Source organism: Benincasa hispida, chromosome 1 (assembly GCF_009727055.1).
Source record: "Benincasa hispida cultivar B227 chromosome 1, ASM972705v1, whole genome shotgun sequence".
In the NCBI taxonomy this organism is placed as follows: Eukaryota; Viridiplantae; Streptophyta; class Magnoliopsida; order Cucurbitales; family Cucurbitaceae; genus Benincasa; species Benincasa hispida.
In genome coordinates this window covers 38,700,476-38,725,714 of record NC_052349.1, presented here as the reverse complement: position 1 = coordinate 38,725,714, position 25,239 = coordinate 38,700,476, and the positions used below count along the sequence as shown (strand labels likewise).

Genomic DNA, 25,239 nt, shown 5'->3' with positions numbered 1-25,239 from the left:
AAGATCACAATCTGGAAACCTAATTGGGACACCACCAGACTGAAACTTCCTGTATTCTCCTTATGGTTTAAGAATGGGCAGGAGGTGTGGGCTCTATCTTTAGGTTTGGAAGAGGGAAGGAGAAAAAGAGGACAAGAGGATTTTTCTTCTTTATAAACCTTTTTCAGAGAGAACCAACTCACATATAGAGAACTGTGGAAGAAGATGAATGAGAACCATTCATTCTTCCACAACCCACGTTGAAGACTGAGAGATTAGGGGGGGGGGGGGAGGGAGTTGTGCATCAAATACAACATAACCTATAGTTTATTTTCTATCAATATTACATGGTATTTAATATAAATCACATTTATATTAATCAATTATATGAATCTCATCCATATAATTGATATTTGAATCATATCCAAATATTTAATTCCTCTCAACTTATTAATGACATTTAATATAAATCATATTTATATTAAATTTAATTACATGAATCTCATTCATATAATTAGTATTTGAATCATATTCAAATTCCTCTCATATTACCTTATATTATAATGTATCAAATACATTATATTTACTTATATCACATATATAATTAATTCCTTCAATAATTTGAACACTTCAAATTAATCCAAAATTAATTCTCAATTAAATCCCTGTTGAGCTACAAAGGGAACCTAATGGACCTGTAGATTGAAGCTCCAATGATATTTGGATAATTAATTAAACTCTTTTATTAAATTACCCAACGTTCATTAACCGTCGGTCATTCCTGATAGATACACTATTCGCACTACATATATATTTATGTGTCCATTGGATATAACCAATCAACAGTGCAATGATCCTTCACCAATTGCTCGTAAGTACAATTGGGCCAAAGTTACCGTTTTGCTCCTGTAGTTACATCTAACTCCTTAAGTCCCACCGATTTCTCTAATGGACAATAAGTCATAGTTCAACTATGACCAAGTCCCTCTCGGACGAAGAGAGGGTGTGACCATTTTGTTCAAGCCCTTAAGGGAGAAATTTATCTACTTGCCTCGACATTGGGAAATGAGTGAATTCGGTCTTGTGTAGTTATGTTCCCAGCTCCCTAGTCAGACGAATCCTAAAATGGTAGGCATATTGAGTTGGCAATCTAGCCACTCTCACATATACAAATTAAATGACTACCTACATAAGCAGGAGTTCACAATTCACTAAGGATTCGGGTCATGTCACCTATGGTCATTATAGTGAAATGTAAGTCTCTATTATTAATGGCGTTATATAAAGAGACTAATCATTTTATGGTTTAGTCTTATACGAACTAATTGTATGGGATACCCCTGTTCACATGTCTCCACATGAATGATTAGAATCAGATCATTTATAGCACTTTACAACACTTGTAACACCTACAAAGCAGGTCGTATCCGTAGTGTCACCAGGATGAGGTACCCAACCTTATCTAACTACTACAGACCGTTTAGGTTATTATTTAAACAAGATCCACTTATGTGTCTCTACATACTTGATTAAATTACATAAAATAACGTAAGATATTAGTTTATTGGATTGAGTATATGCTTATAAAATAACACTTGTTTTATTAACAACAACATGTTTATATAAAGTTTACAAACTACGAGATTACAAGAATTTTGGTGTTCTCCTATGAAAGCATTTGCTTGTTATGGTTTTAATAGACACCAAAAGAAAAAAGATTTTTAGTTGGAATTGGACTAAAATAGGAAAAATAAAAGAAAAAACGAATCAAAGAATTATAGAAAGAAGGCGATGAATGGTAAAATAAAGATATTAAAGAAAAAGAAAAAGAAAAAAGTTGGAGTTGTGAGATTTGGAAAAAAGAGAAAATCACAAGGAAAAAAGGCAGCAAATAAACAAGATAGGCGAACTGAAAAAAAAAAGGAAAAAAATAAAAAAATAAAAAGAAAAAAAGATTCCTATGTGGCACCACAAGAATGGCCCCATAACTGGGCTGCAGGTCTGGGTCTATAGGTAAGTTTTGCTCTAATTTCTTTTTTAACAAAATGTTAAAAATGCTTAAGATTTCCGCATAAGATTTTTAGTGCCTCAGAACTAAAATGTCCATGAGCGGGCTAAGGTCAAGAATGCTATTTTCCATCCATGTTCACTCTCTATTTCATTCTCATCTCCATAAAATTTCAGAACTAAAATTGTTTTATCACGTAATTTCCCGATCGTAAAAGTGCCACGTCAGCACATTCTCCCCTTCCAAATTTATAGTTTTCCTTTTATTCCATCCGTTTTTTTAGTATTCAGTTTCGACAAATAATATTAATAATAAATATTTTATTAAAAAAAAAACCCAATATAGAAATAAAAGATCTTGGAGAAGTGACCAACCAACACAGAGATCTTCGTTCTTCCCAATTCGACAATCATTATTCGTTCAGTCGAAATGATGGACTGAATTTTGACTTTCTCCTTCAATTCTCCTCTGAAACCAAAACCCAATTCAGATCAAACCCTAAATTCTCTCTCTTCCCCATTTCCCAATACCTCGGAATATTCTTAGTAATTTATTTCCATGGCTGATCCTTCCGAAAGCTGGGGTTCGGAATCGGCGGCAATTCGGATTGACTCGACCACCAAGGACGACCTCTGCATGGAGATCGACCCGCCTTTCCGCGAAAATTTGGCCACTGCTGACGACTGGAGGAAAGCCCTGAACAAGGTTGTTCCTGCTGTCGTTGTGTTGCGCACCACCGCTTGTCGGGCCTTCGATACTGAATCGGCTGGTGCGAGCTATGCTACTGGATTCGTCGTTGATAAGCGCCGTGGGATTATCCTCACCAATCGACATGTTGTTAAGCCAGGTATTCTTGGACCTTGATTTCTGGTGCCTCATCTTTCTTAGTTCTGCAATTGCTGAATGGAGTGGAAGTTCAATTCTCCGATCTCGACGTTGTTTAGCTTCTGAAATTCGTTGGAACTAAGGTGTAATGGGTTTCAGAAGGTAAATTAAGTCTTCAACTGTTTGATGGGATTTCCTTTGGGGTGTTGTAAATGTAATTGATCTCCATTTGGTAGTAGAAATTCAAGTTGTTTCGTATTTGTTTAAGTGAAACCTGGTTAGTTTAATGAATAAAGTCTCTTTTTCTCTTTTAGATGAAAATTCTGGTAGAAGAATGAAAGAATACATAAAAGCTAACAAAAATCATAAACCAAAACTGGGAGCCAAAACACAGCTACTAACGACCCAATAAGTTAAGAAAGAGCTAAGATGGAGGGGATAATTATGAAAGTTCTTAGTGACAGACACGTATAAAGAAACATTAAACTTGGCAAGAGCCGACACCTCTTCCCGAGATTTTACGACCCTCTAAATCTAGCCAATTATGCCATTAAAAAAAAGAGGAAAGACTAGCATGCCAGAGAATACACCCTTTATCATGAAAGGGTGGATGGAATCAAACCTTCTTGATCATGTGAAAACAATCCTTGTTACAAGCCAAGCACACACCATATGTCTCCAAGACGAAATTTCCAAGTTTGAGGAGAAACTTGCATCTTCAAAGGATATGATCCAAATCTTCATCAGATGTCTACTCCTTTTTCCTATAAAAGAAAAAAAAAAAAAAATCTCCAGACGCCTCCCAACAAAGTATGCACCTCTGTGGCCTCAACAAGAGAGAAGAATATATTGAAATATGATCCATAGTGTCAACGCTCCTAGGTCTTGCTTAATAGGAACAAACCTCAACCTTCCTAGATTTTGCTAACATATGGTAAGTGGGAAATCATAATAACATGAAGATGCTTAAGGAATTTAGTATCACAGATGGATTTTTATTTTAGAAGTGGTAGACTATGCATACCCTGAACCTCCCCTAGGCTAATGACTCATTTTTCTCCATGCAGGAAAACAAATGATGTTCTTCAAGTAGCAATTTGTTATTTAAAGAAATTGTGTGCTTGCATTGAATTCTTAAATCTTTTACAAGTGACTGAAGCACTCGATTTTTGTAATTATGATTTAGCTAACATCTTAGCCAACTATAGAGGTCTGTAATCCTTGTTCAGGTTCCAGGGCATCTATCTCTATCTTTTGTACATGTCATTCTATCGTTGAAACTTTGATTGCTATACAAAAAAAATCTTTGTTTGGATGATAAATCATCTCTTAGACGATATGAAAAGAGGGGAGGAAAGTTAAGCCTTGTGCCAGAGGATTCCAAGAAACTTTTTCAACTGGCTGTAAGTGAATTAATGCTATACTTTTTGAAAGGAGAATCAATTTACCCCAAGAAAGAGCCAAGAAAGACGTCTGAGGATGCTGGTAGGGTATGCAAATTTTATATTGCTCCATGTCTTCATGGTCCTTTGCTTCAAGATCTCTTCTTTGGCCTCTTTGGTTGGAACACAACAGGAGAATTTTTTAAGTTAAAATCACCCCTTCAATGTTTTGTTGGGATTGTGTACAACTTTATGCTTCTTGGTGGTGTCACTGTTTCATTGATCTATTTGTAATTATCTTGTTGGATTGGAACCCTTTATTTGTGAGTAGTTCTCTTGGGCGGGGGTTCTCACTTCTCCCAACCCTTAGGCTGTTTTATGCCTTCTTTTTGGGGTAATACATCCCTCTTGTTTCTTATATATATAAAGAATTGTTCTATGTCACTTATGGTTGCATGAATCTTGAAAATTTGGCCATCTAATGTTATATTTATTTAATTATTTATTTTTGCTCTCCTTGGTTTCAGGACCTGTAGTAGCAGAGGCTATGTTTGTGAATAGGGAAGAAGTTCCTGTACGACCTATATACAGAGACCCGGTCAGTCTTTTCATGATTTGATGTTCTTGCTACTCTACTTCCTATATATGGCTTTTCACCAACCAATTTGGTTTACCACTGGAGCCGTTGTGATGGATCGGTGAAAAAGGCCGTTGATTTTGGCAGGAAGTTTAAACCTTTTTTTTAAGAAAAGACCCTTCAATAGCTATTTCTCACAAGAAGCTGTATAAATCTATGCATATGAATGCCAAGGAAAGCCAAAACCTTTGAATAATATTTTAAAAACCAATTTTTGTTGGATTTGGTATATTGTCTGAATTTTAAACTCAATGTTCATGAGTGTCTGACACATGGTTATTATTGGACTCGCGTTTGCTTAAATAGTGTCGGGCTCATGTTCAACAAGTATTGAAGTGTTAAAAGTATTTAATGGATATCAGACATAGACATGAAAATGTTTCTTAAGTGTCTGTACTTCATAGCAACAAAGCATGGGTTTTCAACATTTTCTTCCATCAATTTGAAAAAAAAAAAGTGGCACTGTGCATATCAGCTTTTTGTTTTTTGTTTTGTGTTTTTTTTTTCCAAGAAGAAAACCCAAACTTTCATTGAGATAAAAATTAAAGAATACAAAGGTATCCAAATAAAAAATAATAAAACATCAAGCCCGCAATACGAAGCTTCATCAAAGAAAGGGACTCCAATCAAGGAGATTTGAACCTAATGAATAATTACAAAAACTATCTTCTTAAGAAAAAAGGAATAATTACAAAAAGACCGTGCCACCGACCCAACGAGAAACATGGAATTTACAATAAAGCTCTTATTCCATGAATACGAAAAATGGAAAAGGAACACCAAGGTCATCTCCTTGTAATCTTTTTGTTTGGCTAACTAAAATCCAAACACTTGATCTACAGTGATTTGGAAGAATACTTTTTTTTTTTTTTTTTTTTGGAAAACAACTTTCATTGAGAAAAGAAAAAAGAATACATGAGCTAACAAAAAAGCCAAGCTCACAAAAAAAGAGATTCTCATTACAAGACGAGACTCCAACTATACGAAATCTCACCTATAGAATGATTACAAAAAGTCTTCGAAATCAAAGTCCACAGGGAAACATGAAAGCGAACGGGGGACCATAACTCTCTCAGATCCCTCTCCACACCCCTAAACACCTTACTGTTTTGCTCACCCCACAAGACCCATATGACCGCACACACCTCAGAAAGCCAAAGAAAGCAACCTTTCTCCCTGAAAGGTGGATTGAGGAGGAACCCCTTGATTATAATACTGATGTCTCTATGATCATCATACTAAACGTCTAGAAAAAATAATCCCAGACACAACTCATAAAATCACAGTGATAGAGAATATGGTCCAAGTTTTCCTCTGCCTTCCGACAAAGAATTTCTAGACTCTTTGGGTGCTAGGAATGGTTGTGTCTTCAAGGAGGTCTCCTACAATTTTAATCATCTTATGGAACTTGTAGAAACTTCTGTCTGGTGCGAGAATAAGCAACCTTTTACCCATTTTAACTAAGCAACCTTTTACCCATTATAACTTTTCTTATTTAATCACAGTAGTTTTGTAATTCACATTCACTGGAAGTGGTTGAATTTTTCACTCTTGCCATTTCATTTATCAATAAAATCGTTTCTCTCCAATAAAAAAACCATTCTAATGCAACACCAAATCCAAGCTCTTCATTTGTATTCAAATCCTTTCTTTCGAGGACCTCGAGAAAGTTCTAATCCACATGATCATAAGCCTTCTCAAAGTCAATCTTAAAGACGGCCAACTCCTATTTTTGACCTCTATAGTCCTAGTTAGCCTAGTTAGCAATGAGAATCTGATCTAAGACTAAGATTTGTCTCCCCCCAATGAAGGTAATCTGAGCCTTAAAGATAGTCGATGGGAGAACCTTTTTCAGTCTATTAGCCAATACTTTAGCTATGATCTTATGCACACTCATAGCTAGCCTGATGGGCCTATAATCCTTAACGTACTCGAGTTTCCTTTTTGGGAATGAGACGAACAAAAATTTCATTTAGAAAACTGTCCAAGATACCCCTTTCGAAGAGCTTCCTAAAATCCCACTCAAGATTTTCCTTAATACTCTCCCAGTTATCCTAGAAAAAGGCCCAAGAACAACTGTAAGGACCAAGGGACTTGTTCTTATCACATTCAAAATTGCATTCTTGATTTCATCCAATGAAAAAGGGGAGTTCAAATCAGTCAGCTCACTTTAATAGGACACCATTCTAGATCTTCGACAAAGAGTTTGGGAACCACATCCAGGGCATAGAGGCCTGAGCAAAAAGATAGAAACTCCTCCTCAATCTCGTTCTCCTCCCTATCTTGCTCCCCTCTGTTGTTCTCCAAGGAACCAATGAAGTTCTTGCTTCTTCTACCATCCGCCAATCTATGGAAGTAAGCAGAATTGTAGTCTTCGTTCTTAGCCCATCTCACTTTAGCTTTTTGCCTCCCGCTGATATTCTCTATACTTACCAACTTTGCAAATTCATTTTTAAAGAAAACCACTCCTCCTGTAGTGCATTTTCTAGCCGACCCTTCTCATCGAAACCATTAATAACAATAATTAGCTAAAAGACTTCCTGCTTCTTAATCCTGAGATCCTCCAAGACCTCTCAATTCCAGGCCTTTTAACTACCTTTTAATAGCTTTTAACTTTTTCATGAAATGTCATCCTTCCCAATTTCGGGGCCTCCACATTCCACCATGATTGAAAGAAAGACTTAAAGGACAAGTGATCCAACCGGATATTCTCTATTTTGAAGGGACAAGGACCCACACTCTTCTTTTACCCCAAAGACTTCTCACTAACTGACACAATAATCTAATGTTTAGTGTCCAATAGAATAGCAACATTTGAGTTCTCTTTGGTGATGACCTTTTTGATAAGACTCCATTTAATCCTACCCCAACCCCTTCACATTCTAAGAAATCACTTTCATCACAAAATTGAAGACAACCTAGCTTCAATGGAAACCTCCTTCCTCCCTTTAGATTCCTAACCATGGAGAGGAAGGAGTCCTGACAACTTTGCAACCAACAAGCACCATCCCTTACCCTGCAACCCTCGTGAAATAAAGATTAAAGACCTTTTCCCTCTGAAAGATTCCAAGGAAAAAGGACTTTACCTACCCCTCACATTGGACAGAACTTGGAAGAAGATAACCGCTATGTCCAACCACCTTCTCCATAAACCTAAAGGGTTTTCTGCCTTAGACGCTGCTACCAGACAGTTCCTAATCCAAGAAACTGTTACTAGGTCCAACTCCAATCACCTAGTCCCAAACCTTTGATCCACCACGCTCCTCTAACTACACCTTTCTCCCACACTGAACACCATACAGTCGATGTCCACCTTTGTCATTGCTTCCCTATACCAGTTACATTCTTGGAGGGGGATGGGGGCATTTACCATATTGAAAAATGAAAATACAGTGCATACCGACTTGGATGAAGTATAACCTGTTACAAGAAGGCACCTAGACGAAAAACCCCCCCCTCTTTTGTCCACTCCTTTTCCGAATAGCCTTTGGCCCTTGTTTCGATAAGGAAGTTCTGATTCCCATTAATTTCATTTCATTCTTCTGCTCTGTTTAAGTTTAACACATTTGTGTTTAATATGTTTATTTTATAGGTTCTGAAGTATAGTGTTAAAAATTTTGTGGAAGGGCATTTTCTGCAACATGAGTGACTCCAGATGTTATTATAATGATAACATATTTTAACTCTGTTTTGCAGTCTTATAGCTTTGTTTTTCTTTCAATGGTGAGATGGAAGAGAACACTAATAGTTTGTTGCACATCACAATCATCATTATTAGGTTCATGATTTTGGCTTCTTTCGATATGATCCTGGTGCAATTCAATTTCTCAATTATGAGGAGATTCCCCTGGCACCCGAGGCTGCTTGTGTTGGACTTGAAATCAGAGTTGTTGGTAATGATAGTGGGGAGAAGGTACAATCACATTGTTTTGTCCTTTTTCCCTAAAAGAAAAAAAAGGAAAAAAAGAAAGGAAAACAAAAAAGGAAAACAAAAAAAGAACAATAATGCTTTGTTTTAGTCCCACTTTATCTTTCTGATTGCTAAATGCCAAATAAGTACTTTTCTTGCATGCAAATAAAAATTTAATCCTTCATCATATAGTATGAGATTTTGTAGGATTTTGAGCTTAAATGCCAAATAGAAAGGCAATATATTTTGTGACAGTGGACTTGTTAGATTACTTCACTCAATATATGTATATACATATACATATATATATAAATACATGCATACATATATGTATGTATATATACATACTACATATTACACAGACATACATGCGTGTGCGTGCGCGCACACACACACACATACATACATACATATTTATTTATTTATTTATATATATGTAGACACATACATACGCACATACATACATATGCATACATACATATATATATGTACTCCGTGCATTCTTTCATTTTGTTTGCAATAAAGTGTGCTTTTGCATAAAAATGCTGAAATATAAAAGACAACGAAATTACAATATAGTGCTAAGTATTTGGGATACTTCGAATCTCCTCTGTCGTGAGTATACTAACTCAATTCCTAATCTAACTAAACAATTGCCTGCCTTCATTCCCACACCCCCACACCACCACTTTATTTATAACTAACCTCCATCAACATCTCCTTACTTAAATACTAATATATCATTCAATACTTCATATTATTCTCACTCCCATCCTAATTACATTGCTATCATTATCCGCTTCAATAAGGTATGCACCTTGTCCTTAAGGTGTGGTTATTTATTTACTTATTTATTAATAATTAATGAAGGGTATATAAAGGCCACAAAAAACAACCTAGGGGCCCGGGGTAGAGAAACCTCCCTCCCAATAAGCTATACTATGAGGGCCTTCCAATCATTTAGGATTAGAAGAAGGTTGTAATTAAAAAAGAATTTAGGATAGTTTGAAACCTACCAAGAAACGTAACCTTAGCCTTGCAATATTCTATATTATAAATGTAGTTGGATTAGTGCTTTGATGGGATGTGTGGCAGACGATAATAGCCAATATTCTATATTATAATGTAATATATTGTTATTTTAGAACTTCGTTCATATCCTTAATGATCCTTAATGTATACCTACTGACAGTTATTTCCTTTTCTTTTTTTTTTTCTGTTTTCTTTTGCCAATTGAGTCTTACTTAATAATTTTACAGGTTTCTATCTTAGCTGGTACCCTTGCTCGGCTGGATCGGGAGGCTCCTCACTATAAGAAGTATGTTATGCACATTTAATTGTATTTTACATAAATTACTTTTTCCTTCACTTCAAATTTTACCATTGAATCTATGATCCTGGTATTATGCTTCTTTATATTATGTTAAAGAATTTGTAGTAGATCATTCACTTTTATTTTCTAATTTTTATAAGAATATTAAAAATAAACATACACTCAAGTCATACCAAAAATATATTTACAATTTTAGACATCTTTAAATCAGATTTTTGTAAATGTTATAATTTTTGTTTTCTAAAATGATGAGATTTTTCAATTCATCATGGGAATTAAGTTTTTGGATTTACTATTTGGTGCAATATTTATTATTTTCTTAAGAAAATGACCATCTTGAATCCTTGAGGGACATGTAAGGACTTCTAAACTCTCCTCCCTTGAATTAGATAGATTACGTTAGTTGGGTTTAAGACTAAAATTAATTTAAGTTAAATAGTTAAAATTATTTAAGTGGATTCTTTTTGTAATGTTGGAAAGGAGTTAGTAAAATAAACAAACATAAAAAAGAAAATACCTATGTAGTTTTTTTTTTTTTTTTTTAAAAAAAATTTAATTTCTTCTTAAGCATGAGGTGGGTTAAATTAATTCTAGGGAAGACACCTATGTAGCTTACCAATATTAAAGGTGTGATCAAGTTTAACAAATATAAGTGTTAACAGGACACTAATTATAAGTTTATAACAATGTGTATGTTAGTCTCATTTAATTTGTTCAATGAAAAAATCTACATTTCTTATTAGAAAAAACAGCATGTATGTTAATAGGCTTTTATATTTATACATTTTAATACTCTGCCCCAGATAATGTCTGGAATTAGAACACTGGGCTCTTCAATGACAAATAAATGGTCTTTGACCAATTTATATTGATGTTTTTTTGTAACAACTTTGATGTATGGGTTTCACCTTCCCTTATCCTTTGGCACATTCTCCTAATGGGTGGACTGAAGTTTATGTTTCTTAAAAGAAAGAAGTGAAGTCTGGAATAGAAGTGACCCCTGTTCATTCTCCTCCAATGTTCTATTTTTCTGTTTAAAATCTGTAGAAGCTTGTTCTCTTTTCCTTTTCCTTTTTCCTTTTTTGCTGATAAGCGCATTATTAGCATGATTCGATTTGAATTTTGGACCGATGTTTATGCTATTGTTATAGTTTTTCTGTTTGTTGTCTGTGACCTCTAGCCTGCTATTTGTCAGATCTATTAAATATCTTTTTGTTCTAGTAGCATAACGATTATTTTTATGCTTGTTGCAGAGATGGATATAATGATTTCAACACATTCTACATGCAAGTGAGTGATTTAACTTTTTGTATGTCAATAAATCTTTTTTGTCTTTTGCTAGAACCGATTAGAAATAATTGTATGGCATGAGAAAAATTTGAAGAAACGGGAGGGGAATTAGGTGTATGGCAGATCCTAACCTATTTAAGTTGTCAAAATAATAAAGTTCCATTCGTATTGCGTCTCGTTTTTCTCATGGTGATATTTAATTTTTTTTTTTGGCCTGTTGCAGAGCAATCTTGTTATTTTTTTTATTTGATATTTTGCTTGATTGATCAAAACTTTTGGTGTTTCTTAGTTGTAGACTTTCATCTTATTTGGCTTGTACTCACCATCAATTATAATTATCTATTATATTTTTCTCATTTTATTGGGAAAGGAGACATAACTTTTAATTGAAATGATGAATTTTATATTTTGGAGCATTAACCTCTTTTCATTATAACAATGGAAAGTATTTGTTTTCGTTTTAAAAAAGAAAATTCCTATTGTAGATTCCTTGTAATAATTCTCCAAGTTTCGTACTTCCCTCCCCAAACAAAACTTTTCATTGATAAAATGAAAATTGAACTTCCAACAATAGAACAAAAACAACTCCATGAAGAACCGAAAGTACAATAAACTATCCACGACCAACCCAAAGACAATAAAGATAACAAAACTCACTCAATGAAGCAAGAGTTTCTTTACAAGCAAAAGGAAAAAGGCCAACTTCAACTTCATTCTCACAACCGCCAAAACACTCCAAAGTTATTGGACCATTTAAAAAATGCAAGGAACTTGTAATGAAGAAGTTCGATTTCCAACACATGCATCTTTCCAAAAAGTTTCTTTCATCCGGTGCTTCAACCATTGATGTGTTTTTGGAGTAAGGTTACTGCTGTTGGCCTTATAGATAGATTTAATTCTTCAATCAGTCTTATATCGTTGTATTGGTTTTGTGCCTATATCCCATGTACATGTCTATTTTCTGAGGATGCCGATTGATTTGTTTTAAGACTTAGAATTGATTCATGCTCTGTTTAATCTCCCAAGGTATCTTTATTTTTCAGGCTGCATCTGGAACAAAAGGTGGCTCAAGTGGTTCCCCAGTAATCGATTGGCAAGGCAAGGCAGTGGCATTGAATGCTGGAAGCAAGTCCTCAAGTGCGTCAGCATTTTTCTTACCTTTGGAAAGAGTATGTCCTTTGTATATTGGTGGCAACAGATGGTGTGCAGCTTTTCGGGTGTGGATTTATTTCCTTAGGACTAAGGATACATTGAAATATTGTTTTTGGTGCAGGTTGTTAGAGCATTGACATTTCTTCAGAAGGGTATGGATTGTTATGCTCATAAGTGGGAAGCAGTTCCCATTCCCCGTGGTACGCTTCAGGTTTGTTATTGAAATAATCCTTATGAAATTTAAATACAGAGTTTTTCATCCCCCTACCTGCCTTTAAGTCTGTTTGGAAGCTTTTTTAGTTTTCCTCTCTCAAGAGGTTTTGATGCTTTGGTGGTGTTTAGTTGCATGTATCAAATTGTTTTTCTGAAAAATAAAATAAATGCAGATAAAGTGGCTGCTAGATAGTTTTTCAAGATTGGAAAGAATCTATTGAAGCTGTTAAAAACTATCCATCTATCCATCATTTTCATAATAGTTTCCGCAACAAGGAGCCAACAATGGTACAAATTAGGATTTCCACCCTGAGGTAACCCAAGATACTTTCATGGATACTAGCACACTTGGATACCAATTGAGCTATGCTTGCTTAACGAAAGGGAAGGAAACGATGTTGATACATCTTTTCAAAGGTGGGTTTTATTTATTTATTTTTTTTTGAGAAGGAAACAAAACATTTCATTTCCAAGTGTTCGTAGAGGTACCTTTTTCTGAGTCTATGCTTGTCGACAAATTTGGAGATAACAGAAGTGGAGAATCCTTCTAGAGATTGTGAGAATGAAGTATTATCTTTCTTTGCATCTTTGTATCAACAAATCCAGGGGGTTCGTGGTATCCCAGTTAATGTTGTTTTGTCTCAAGTCTCTGCAGCTCAAAATACAGAACTTACCCTTTTTCTGCCGAGGAAATATTGTATGCTTTGAAAGCTCTTGAAAAGAATAAAGTTCCAGGCCCAGATGGTTTTACAAGGCATTTTTTTCAAGTTTGGGAGATTTTTGAGTGCTGATTTTCTAGTACTTTTTGCGGAATTCTTCAAAAATGGGAGATTGAATGCTTGTATTAAAGAAAACTTTATATGTTTGATTCCCAAAAAAGAGACAGCAGCCTATGTCAAATATTTTCGGCTTATAAGCCAGCCTTACAACATCCATTTATAAGATCATTACAAAGGTTTTAGTTGAAAGATTAAAGAAAGGGTTTAAATACTACTTTGATCTTTGTACTTTTGGTTTTTATTCATTTTAGTCCCTTTACTTGAAAATATTCACTTTGACCCCTATGCTATCAACTTTGGTTCATTTTGGTCTCTATACTTTAAAAATGTTCATTTTGATCCTTGTACTTTCGACTTTGGTTCATTTTGGTCCTTGAACTTTCAAAAAAAAAAAAAAAAAAGACGACCATTTTTACCCTTTAAAAGTGAAAATGCAAGGAAGTAAATGACAACTTTTTTAATAGTATAAGGACCAAAGTGAAAAAAAGTTAAAAGTACAAGGATTAAAATGAACATTTTTAAAGTATAGGGACCAAAAGAAGAGTCCTCTCTGTTTCGATCCTGATTCATTTCCCTGCTGAAGAATCACCATGGCCATCTTATGAGCTCCGAACTCACTTCCACTCCTTCCAAAGATGCCCTCAATGCGTCACAGAAGCTTGTCTCCGATCAGATTCCACCTGATGCTCAACCCACTACTACTACTTCTTCTCCTTCCTCCTCTAGTAAGCCCTTGAATTTTCTCAAGTATAGTTTGATTGGTGCTCTCACAGGTGCAACTGCGGTTGCTGGTTAAGCCAGCTATGCCTATAGTTGTGATGAAATTGAGGAGAAGGCTTGCTCTCCGTCGTCCTGCTAGTCATACTGCTACGGACGATGTCTTTGGGGTTGATAAAGTTCAGGGCATGCTCTACTCCACAATAATGACAGTACCTGCAAAACTCGTTGATGTTTACTTGGATTTGAGGAAGACAATTGAAGAACAAGTTAAAGTTTATACTGAACCCCATGTGGAAATGCTTCTTCCAGATTTGCATCCCATGGAACGACACGTGTTTACGCTTGTTCTAGATCTAAATGAGACTCTAGTGTACTCTTGGACGCGAGAAAGAGGTTGGTAGACGTTCAAAAGACCTGAAGTTGATGCTTTCTTGGATCAAAATGAACAATTTACAAATATAAAGACCAAAATGAACCAAAATAAAAGATATAGGGACTAAAGTAGTATTTAAACCTAAAGAAAGTGATGCCTTGTATCATATTTGCTTCTCAAAGTGCTTTCATTGGAGAGGAGTATCGCTCCAATAAGAAGAAGGGTTGGATTCTCATGCTTGATTTAGAAAATGCCTTTGATAGAGTGGATTGGAATTTCCTTGAAGTTCTTATGCTTAAAGGATTCAACTCAAAATGAATTTCATGGCTTAAAGACTGTGTCCGTTATTGAAATTTTTAGTATTCATTAATGGAAGACTAAGAGGCCGCATTCAAGCTACTAGAGGTATAAGGCAAGGGGGATCCAATTTCCCCTTCTTATTCCTTTTAGTTAGTGAAGTTTTATATGCACTTACTGACCTTATTTATGAGAAGGGTGTCTTCGAAGGCTTTATTGTGGGAAAAGACAAAGTACATGTTTTTATTCTTCAGTTTGCAGATGATATACTTATATTTTGTAAGTATGATGATAGTATGTTGGATGCACTTATCAAGGTAATCAACTCTTTGAGTGGTGTTTGGTTCAGAAGGTTCAACTGGTGAAAATCAGCATTGTGTGGCATAAATGTTGATTAGGATAAGCTGCTGTACATTTCCTCTCGCCTACATCGTAAGGTTGAATCACTACCCTTTCTATACCTTGGTCTTCCTTTGGATGGTTATCCCGAGAAAGTTTCATTTTGGCAGCCTATTATTGATAAGAATCAGAGAAAGTTAGATCGGTGGAAGCGCTTTAATATGTCTCGTTGGAGCAAGACTGACTTTATGCAAAGCCATTTCTGAAAATCTCCCTATTCACTGTCTCTCTTCCTAATGCCATCCAACGTGATTTCAATTATTGAGAGAATCATGAAGACCTTTTTCTGGGAAGGAAATAAAGGCAGCAAAACTAATCACCTTGTTAAATGGGATTTGGCATCCAAAATTTTGAAGGATTTAGGTCTCAGGTTTGGTGGCTTAAAGAATAGTAACTTGGTACTTTGGCTATATGGGGCAGGAGATTCTCTCAGAAATCTGATTCATTCTGGTGTAAAGTGGTACGAAGAATACATGGTAAGGATCAATTTTCATGGTACATGGCTGGAAAGTTTAAAGTGAGCCTTCGAAGTTCATGGATCAGTATTTCTAAAGCCTGGTTGCAAGTGGAAGCCTTTGCTGTTTTTAAGTTGGGAGATGACAAAAGAATTTCATTTTGGAAAGTGTCACGGGGTCGATTCCAAGGAGGAATTTTTTGCCCTTTACCTATGCGGCCTTAGGAGAGGAGGTTTCCTTAGTTCAACCTTCTAATTTACCCGTAAAGTACCTGCAAAAACACTAAACACGATTGCTCTCACAGGGGTGTTTGAACTTAGAATACACACTCACGACTAAGTAGAGAATAGGAGAACACAAGTGTTGGTGGCAATATGCCTATACAAAGTAACCACACTTTTTTTTTAAAAGGAAACAACACTTTTCATTGATATAATGAAAAGAGGTCAATGCTCAAAATACAAAGTCACATGAAACAAGAAACAACGAGTACAAGATAATTTTTTTTTTGAAAAGGAAACATATCTTCACTGAAAGAATGAAATAGAGAGTTATTGATGTAATAGGAATTGGGGTAATTTAGTAAGTTCAGAATTAGTTACCCTATCCCACACTTTATTCTCTATAAATAGAGAATCTCTCTCTTGTATTCATTAGATTTTAATCATTGGAATAAAACTCTCATTTAGGCTACATCAAGTGGTATCAGAGCGTCGATCCAATGCGCATTCCTTTTGGATCTCGAAACATCATGGACGTGGAAGCGTCCTCATCAACTAAGGTTGTGGAAGCCCATTTGTCTTGTTTGAGAAATCAGTCTTTGAGATGAAGGGGGAAATTGGAGAAATCCGTTCCATGTTAGCCCAAGTCTTGCTGCGATTGGACATCCAATCCGTGGAAGACTATCAAGAACACATTGATTGGCAGAACAGAGGTGGTATTCAAATTCAAGAATCACAAGATTCAGGTGTGAACAAGGAGAAACCAGACGACTAAACCCTTATTGAAAGATTTGAACCTACATGAAACCTAGGAAAGACCAAGATTGTTGAAGTTCCATATCAAGAACATAGACCGAGCAGGATTCCAACTTCAAGAAATTTGTATCAGTCAAGATTTCCACCACAAGAAAACCGAGGGGGGTATATGTTGCAAAATTCTGATTTGTCAAGTGAAGGAGAGAATTATTACTACAAAATTCAAGAAAGGCATAATTATAATCTTCAAGATTTTCCAAGAAACCTTCAAGAACTACATTTAAGCACTCAAGAAGATCAAGAATTCAATCAAACAAGGTGTGAAAATATACTGAAAACAAACAAAAAAGAAAGGCTAAGAGATTTGAGACGTGTATGAAAGAATTGAAAGCAAACAGGTTGAGATATGAAACACAAGTGTGAAGGCCATATTAGGCGAAAAAGAAAAAATTGAAGGAGCTGACATCGAGGTTGCACGGTTTGAATTGGATAAGGAAGAACAATCGATCGAAAATTTGAAAATCAAAGATGGAGATGTTGAGAATGAAGAAGAAATCTCTGTAGAGATGAAGTAAGTAAAACCATTTTGAAATCAAGGCTTGTGCAACCAATTTTGAATGAAAAATCTATGGAGAAAATTGAGAAAAATGTATTGTTTGCAATTGATTCATTGCACGAAGGAAGGAAAGCCAAACTTGTTATAGAAACACGCAAGGAAGACGACGATGAAAGATTTGCAAACAAAGGTTTTTTCTTCATCAATCAGGCCCAACCCATCTATTTTAAAGAAGTGACCTGAGGATATTGGGCTACACTAGTTTATCAATTTAGCTTTGTATTTTTCAAGGAAGAGGATATTTCTAGGTTCTTCTACGCCAATTTTTAACATCTTTGGAGGTATCACTAATTTGGAAGCTTTGACATGTTCATGATCTTAAGGAAATTTTCCGTGAGTATTTTGTAATCATTGAAAGAAGTATTCTTGCAACAATGACTCGCCCACTATTTTTATTCAATTTTTTTTTTTAAACTCGAGGAGAGGGATAGAATATGATGTAATAGAAATTGAGGTAATTTAGTGAGTTTAGAATTAGTTACCCTATCTCACACTTCATTCTCTATAAATAGAGAACCCCTCTCTTGTATTCATTAGATTTGAATCATTTGAATAAAACTCTCATTTACGCTACATCAGTTATGCTCAAGTTACAAAAATAGATACAAGAGCACTAAAACCTAAGGATTAGTGAGTGCACCCGGACATCTTAACTAGCTTGACACCCCCTTAGCACTCCCATCATTTCCAAAACAATAAAACAGAACAGCCTATGGACCAAATAACCAATCCATCATAACAAAAATACACCCCTAATACAATAAATAACAACTATTACAAAATGAACTCCAATACAAGAGAACGCAAAACAAACAAATAAACGTTGCCAGCACTATTCAGCATAGTTACATTAAGAAAATAAGTGTTGCAAATCCTTCTTTATCGGCCAAACATAGTGAGCAAATACTTGGAGACAAACAATGCAATGGCAGTTTCCTTTGTATGACAGAAGAGCAATTTAAATACCCAAATAACATAATCAAACCATAATATTCACCCAACGAGGGCTCTTAGATTTCCACAACGCATTTTTCCAAATGCTTGTCTAAAGGGAAAACCAATGATAAATATGTAACTAGGGATTTAACTAAGAATACACCACATTAGCTTCTAATGACCAAATTCTCTTGTCAGGACAAACCATCACCCTTCTTTTGGAAATTAGACTTAAGAGATTCTGGAAAGCAATTATTTCTTCCTCCTTTAAAAGTCTTCGAAAGAAGATGGACCATGAGGAGGAGGTGTCCCAATGATCCAAAACCGATCCATTTCGGTTGAGAGCAATTCTGAATAAACTAGGAAAACAAACCTTCAAAGACGTTTTATCAATCCAAGGGTCAAGCCAAAAGGCAATTTTGCTCCCATTTCCAAGCTGAAAAAGAACCCGTGCTTCCACGTTTAGCCAAGATCTTAAAATGCTGATCCAAGGGTTGTGTAGGCTTGGACTAACCTTTCCAGTCGTGTGCCAATTGAACAAGCTTCTCCCATGAATACTCTTTACTACTTGGCACCAAAGGGAGTTTTCTTCATCGATAAATTGCCATCCACACTTGGCTAATAAAGCCAGATTATGTGCTCTCAAACCTCCAAGTCCGAGCCCTCCATCTTCTTGTCCTTGTGTGACAAGCTCCCATTTTACGAGATGATTTAATTTGCCACCTTTATGCCCCTCCCAGAAAAAAATTTCTCATAATTCTTTTCAAGATTGCAAGCACCTTTTCGGGCATTAGGAAAGAAGACATATAGTAAGTAGGGAGATTAGGAAGTACTAACTTACAAAGAGTGGCTCTCCATTCTCTGGATACATTGTATCCTCTTCATTTGTCTAATTTTCATTTATTGTCTCTTTATGTTTCATTGGAAGTTGAGCATTACACTTTTTTCATTATATCAATGAAAAATTTGTTTCCTTTTAAAAAAAGAAAGTGGAGAACCCTTCATGTTCTTGTCCATGTCTGTTCAAGTTCTTCATTTAGAGCTCCCTATTGCTTTTTTTTGTTTGTTTGTTTTTTTTAACAACATAAGGGTAGGGGATGGGAGAGCCCCCTTCCAAGGAGATAATTACAAAGTGCATGCCAATCCAAAAGTATCAATGAAGGGGGGATATTACAAAAGAATTTGCTAAGCTATGGCACCACCAAGAAATATTTAATCAAAACTCAAAAATAGAGAACTATTCTTCAAAGATTCCCTTATTTCTCTCCAACCGCAAGCTCCACAACAGATGTTTCTAGCTTTGTCACCCAGCTGCCATCCTCTCAAGGATTCTAACATCCTTTATTTTTTTTTTATGAGAATAAACAGCTTTCATTGAGAAAAAAATGAAAGAATACAAGGGTATACAAAAAATCAAGCCCTATGAAGAGGGGACACCCTTACAGACAGGGGTCCCAATTCGAAATCATGCCTATAGAATAGTTACAAAAAGTCTTCGAAATCGAAGCCCAAAAGGAAACATGAAAATGAACAAGAGACCAAAGATCCCTAAATTCCCTCTCCACACCCCTAAACACTCTCCTTTTACGCACCCTCCATAACACCTAAACAATAGCAAACATGCTAGCACTCCAAAGAAAACGGCCTTTCTCCCCATAACGCAGATTAAGGAGGAACTCCTCAAATGAAGCATTGATGTCTCTACAATGAACACTCAACATATCGAACGTTTGAAGACAAGAATCCCAAACGTTGCTCGCATAACCTGCACCGCCAAAGAATATGATCCAGTTCCTCCTCTGCTTTCCGACAAAGGATACAGCAGAAAGGCCCAACAAGTGAGGGCAATTTCCTAGCAAGCCTATCCAAGGTATTGGCACGATTGTGAAGAACCTGCCAGGAAAAACACCTCATCTTTAGGGATCTTAATCCTCCAAAGCACTGAAAAGATCGACTCACCTGAGGGGGGCGGGCTAACCAAACTCTGAAAGAAAGACTTATAAGTGAAGCCCTCCAAAGGACCGGGGTTCCAAATTCTCACATCTCTTCTACCCAAACAAAAGGGGTGGTTCTCAATTAAATAAAGAAAAGCAACCACGTCTATCGTTTCCCTATCGGAAAGAGAGCGATAAAAACCAAAAGAAAAGGAACAAGACCTCCTCGACCATACTAAAAAATGGGCTATGAAATGGTTTTTGAGGGAAGACAAGTGGTACAACTGAGGGAACGAAACCACAGAGAGGTTTCTCTCCCACCCAAAGGTCTTCCCAAAAGTAGCTGTCTCTCCCCTTCTCCACCACGCAACGGACCAAAGGAGAAAAAGAGGGAAGCTCTTTCAAAATCCCTTTCCAAACATTCCGGTTGGAACCTTTAACCTCTTTGGACAGCCAATCAAAAGGATGGGGGCCATGTTTACTCACAATGATCCTACGCCATAGAGAGTTAGGTTCAAAGGTGAAGCGCCATAACCATTTGGCTAAAGGAGTTTTGTCACGGATCCTTGAATTCCCAATTTCCAATCCCCCCTTAACGACCGACCTCTCAATGATCTCCCACCTTACCAAGTGGGAACCTTTACCTTTCCCTTCGTCAACCTCTTCCCACAGAAAGTCTCGCATTAATCTCTCTAAATCCTTACACACCTCACACGGGGCTTTGAAGAGGGAAAAGTAACAAACAGGAATACCACTCAAAACAGACTTTATTAGGGTGAGCTTTCTTGCTGCAGAGAAAATGCCTTTCTTCCAAGAGGTTAATCTCTTCCGAACTTTATCCACATTAGGGTCCCAAAAAATGACTTACTTCGGATTATTACCCAAAGGAAGACCAAGATAAGGGAGACACCAAAACGTCACACCCAATCCACTCCCCACCTTTTAGCTTATCCTCATCATAATTGACTCTTATAACACTACATTTTCCCCTATTGATCTTCAACCCCGACATTTCTTCGAAGAAGGCTAAAACATGATTCAGCATAAAGAACGATTCCTCCTTTCTAGAGAAAAAGAAGAGCATATCATCAACAAATTGCAGGTGAGAAAAGGGAATCTGATCCATCCTACCTTGAACGGCTCAATGACATTACCTTCCATACACTTACTCACGATCCTACTCAAAACATCCAGAGGAAGAGAAAGGGAGAGAGGGAATCTCCATGCCTAAGACCTCTCGTGGCCATAACTTTACCTCTGGGGCTTCCATTGATAAGGAAAGAGTAACTAAAATTCCTCAGACAACCCCACATCCATATTCACCACTTATAACCAAAACCCTTCCTCTCTATCACCTTATCCATAAACTTCCAATCCACATGGTCATAAGCTTTTCCAAAATAGATCTTGAAAAGCACACCTTCCTTCCTCCTAGCTCAATAATCCTCAATCGCCTCGTTAGCAATGAGGGTTTGATCCAAATTTTGTCTTTCGGCAACAAAAGTCCCTTGAGTGTCAGAATTCTTCGAAGGGAGCACCCTTTTCAGCCGATTAGCCTGAATCTTTGCAAGGATTTTGTAAACACTCGTAATGAGGCTAATAGATCTAAAATCCTTCACCCTAATTACGTTCTCCTTCACAAACAAACATTTCTGAAATGGCCTTGTTAAGAATGCCTTTTTCATAGGTCTAACATCCAATTATCCACCTGTTAGGAAGGCGAGTATGAAGATTAAAAGTGACTAACATCTTGTCCTAATTGCGTCTTGCAAAGGGACAATGCAAAAGGATGTGAGCTAAAGGCTTCTCATGACTCCAACATAACGGACAAATCGATGGCCAAGAGCAAGAGTTGGATATCTTCTTTGGAGCCTTTCATGAGTATCCAAGCTTCGATAAGCCACCAACCACAAGAAAATCTCACCTTCTTGGGGACTTTGAAACCCCAAATCAGGTTCAGTAAGGCACATTTGAGAGTGGTCTCACATTAATCAGGCTGGAGAAAATAGATTTGGTAGAAAAATGACCCAAGAAATCTAGATACCAACATAAATTATCTTCGTAGGAGCCCAAACAAAAACTTTCAAATTGAGTAGTCAAAAATGCCTCTTCTAATACTTAGGTTACAGGTTCCCTGATCGCTATCCCAAGCTCCCAGCAGTAAGCCACCATAGCACTCTGATTTTAAGAGAGATTAAAAATATCTAGGAACTCGTCTTTAAAAGGAGATGAGCCAAGCTACACATCATACCAGAGGTTGATACACTGCCCATTACCAACTACAAAACTAGTGAATTATCAAACAAAGTGGCTGTTTTAGCGAAGTCAAACCAAGGCTGATTGTTGGAGCTTCCCTTTGGGTAATAAAGCTTTCCACCCAAGTGGTTCTTCCCTATTGCCATTTTAGGCAGCCAACCTAAATCATCCACCTCATATGTGACAACAACATTTCTCCTTCAAAGAGCGTTCGATTCATGAGCAAACTTCCAAAGCCATTTGATGAGAAGAGCTCTATTTCTGTCTCAACGTTATTTTCCAGGGCCTTCATAACTGACAAGTAAAGTAGTCTTCCACTTGAGTAAATTACTACTACCATTTCGGTAGTGTCCACTCCAAATGTCTTCCACTGAAGGCTCAACTGACTGCAAGCATTGGTCTAGATCTTGGGCTTTGGTGGAGGCTTCTGCAATCCATGGATGGCTTTTGTCAAGCTCACAAATGTCTTTTATCTAATATCAAGAACTCGGATAGGGTGTGTTAACACCATTTGATGTAATGAAATTAAAATATATTAATCAACTGAAATCTGCATGTTTAGAAGAGAGAGCTGCCCGGTCCTCATTGCCAATGAAGCCTTAGAGGACTATTGAGCAAAGAAGAAGGGTTGGATCTTAAAGCTGGATTTAGAAAAGGCATTTGCCCATGTGGATTGGTCATTTCGTGAAAAAATCCTTAATTAATGGAATTTCATGCAAAATGGGTTGAATGGATCATGGGTTGCATAAATAACCCAAAGTTCTCGGTCTTTATTAATGGAAGACCAGGAGGCCGCATTCTTGCCACAAGGGGACTTCGCCAAGGGGACCCCTTATCACCCTTCTTATTCCTCATAGTAAGTGAAGTTCTCAGTGCTTTTATTGATTGAATACATTGATAGTGGTTTGCTCGAAGGCTTTTTTGGTAGGAAAAGACAAGGTTCATTTGTCAACTTTTCAATTTGTGGATGACAGTATTATTTTGCAAATGCAATGAAAATATGTTGGACAAACTTATTCAAGTAATTGGTTTCTTTGAATGGTGTCCGGGGCAAAGGTAAATTGGGATAAATCTGCTTTGTATGGAGTCAACATTGATTAAGATTCACTGATTTCAACTTCCACAAGACTCAATTGCAAAGCTGGAAAATTACCTTTTACTTAGGCTTATGGTGGCTATCCGAAACAGAAGTCTTTTTGGCAGCCAATTGAGGACAAAATCCATCTGAAGCTTGATCGTTGGAAGAGATACAACCTATCTAGATGGGGAAGATTAACCTTATGTAATGCTGTCTTGGCAAATTTGCCAACCTATTACTTGTCCATTTTACAGATGCCTTGCTCCATAATTTCTGAAATAGAGAGGATAATGGACGACTTTTTCTGGGAAGGCCAGAAGGGTAGCAAAATAATCATTTGGTTAAATGGGAGAAAGTCTCTACAGCCTTGCATGAAGGTGGCCTCGGAATTGGTAACCTGCAGAATAGGAATTTAGCATTATTATTCAAATGGAATTGGCGCTTTCTAAAAGAACATGACTCATTATGGTGTAAAGAGTATTCATGGAGTAGACCCTCATTTTTGGCATACCTCGGGGAAACATAAGGAGCCCTTGGATTAGCATATCCAAGACATGGATCAAGTTTGAACCCCTTGCAACTTTCAAATTGGGAAATGGAACCAACATTTATTTTTGGCTTGACCCATGGTGCTCCAACATTTCTTTCAAATAAAGCTTCCCTCATCTCTACTGTGTTGCTACAGTGCCTAAAGGTAACATTAGCGAACATTGGGACCCGGAATTTTGTTATTGGAATTTGTTATTTCGAAGGCCTCTAAAGGATGAGGAATTCTCAGAATTCCGCAATTACTGGGCTGTCTTGAAGGCAAAAAACCAACCCAAAGGGCTCATGCAAGGGTCCGGTCATTGAATTTGTCTGGAGGATTTTCAGTGAAGTCCTTATCAGAGCACTTGAACTCATCTTTCCCTTTGGAAAAAGAGCTTTTCTAGGCCCGCTGGAAGTCCAAAAGCCCGAGGAAAATCAACATTCTCGTTTGGGTTTTAATTTTTGGATCTCTTAATTGCTCTGAAGTGTTGCAACATAAACTTTAATCTCATTATCTTTCACCCACCATCTGCCATTTATGCCTAGCAAGTAGTGAAGACTTACAACATGTGTTCTTTGATTGTCCTTATTCCAGAAAATGCTAGGAGAATCTCTTTTCTTATTTCAATCTACATTGGGTCTTTGGACAGAACATTCGCAGCAATGTTTCCCATATTTTGATTGGACCGATTTTGTCTTCTAAGACACAAATTCTTTGGTCCAATGTGGTTAAAGCATTAATTTCAGAATTATGGTTTGAACGAAACCAAAGAGTATTCCACAAGAAGGCTACCGAATGGTTAGACATATTTGGTTCAACCCGCCTATTAGCTTCCTCTTGGTGCTTTCAGTCCAATTTTTTTGTTGATTATTCTATCCAGGACATTGCCTCAACTGGAATGCTTTTATATCTTCTTTGTAACTAATTAGCAGTCTTTGATTATTGTTTGATAGTTTCATCTTGTAAATGGATATGATGAGGGTGCTATAGGAGTGTCAATCTAGTTGAGATGTCCTGGTGCACCTACTGATCCATAGAGCTCTGGATTATTATGATTATTATCTTGTATCGTTATATCTTGAGCTTTGTGCTTTGAGCAGTAGTCTCCTTTCATTATATCAATGAAAAGCTTGTTACCGTTTCCGAAAAAGAAAAAAAAGA

General features: G+C 36.6%; 1 protein-coding gene across 1 annotated transcript in view; it reads left to right on the top strand.

Moving 5' to 3' along the window:
* The first annotated feature begins 2,329 nt into the window (after nt 1-2,329).
* The window catches only part of LOC120088830 (protease Do-like 7), a 55,830-nt gene continuing 32,920 nt past the window's right edge, over nt 2,330-25,239 (top strand). Inside the window, 7 exon segments of the mRNA XM_039046278.1 lie at nt 2,330-2,834; nt 4,722-4,792; nt 8,610-8,744; nt 10,001-10,059; nt 11,328-11,364; nt 12,408-12,533; nt 12,638-12,727. Coding sequence (XP_038902206.1) covers nt 2,546-2,834; nt 4,722-4,792; nt 8,610-8,744; nt 10,001-10,059; nt 11,328-11,364; nt 12,408-12,533; nt 12,638-12,727 — 807 coding nt within the window. The 5' untranslated portion in view covers nt 2,330-2,545.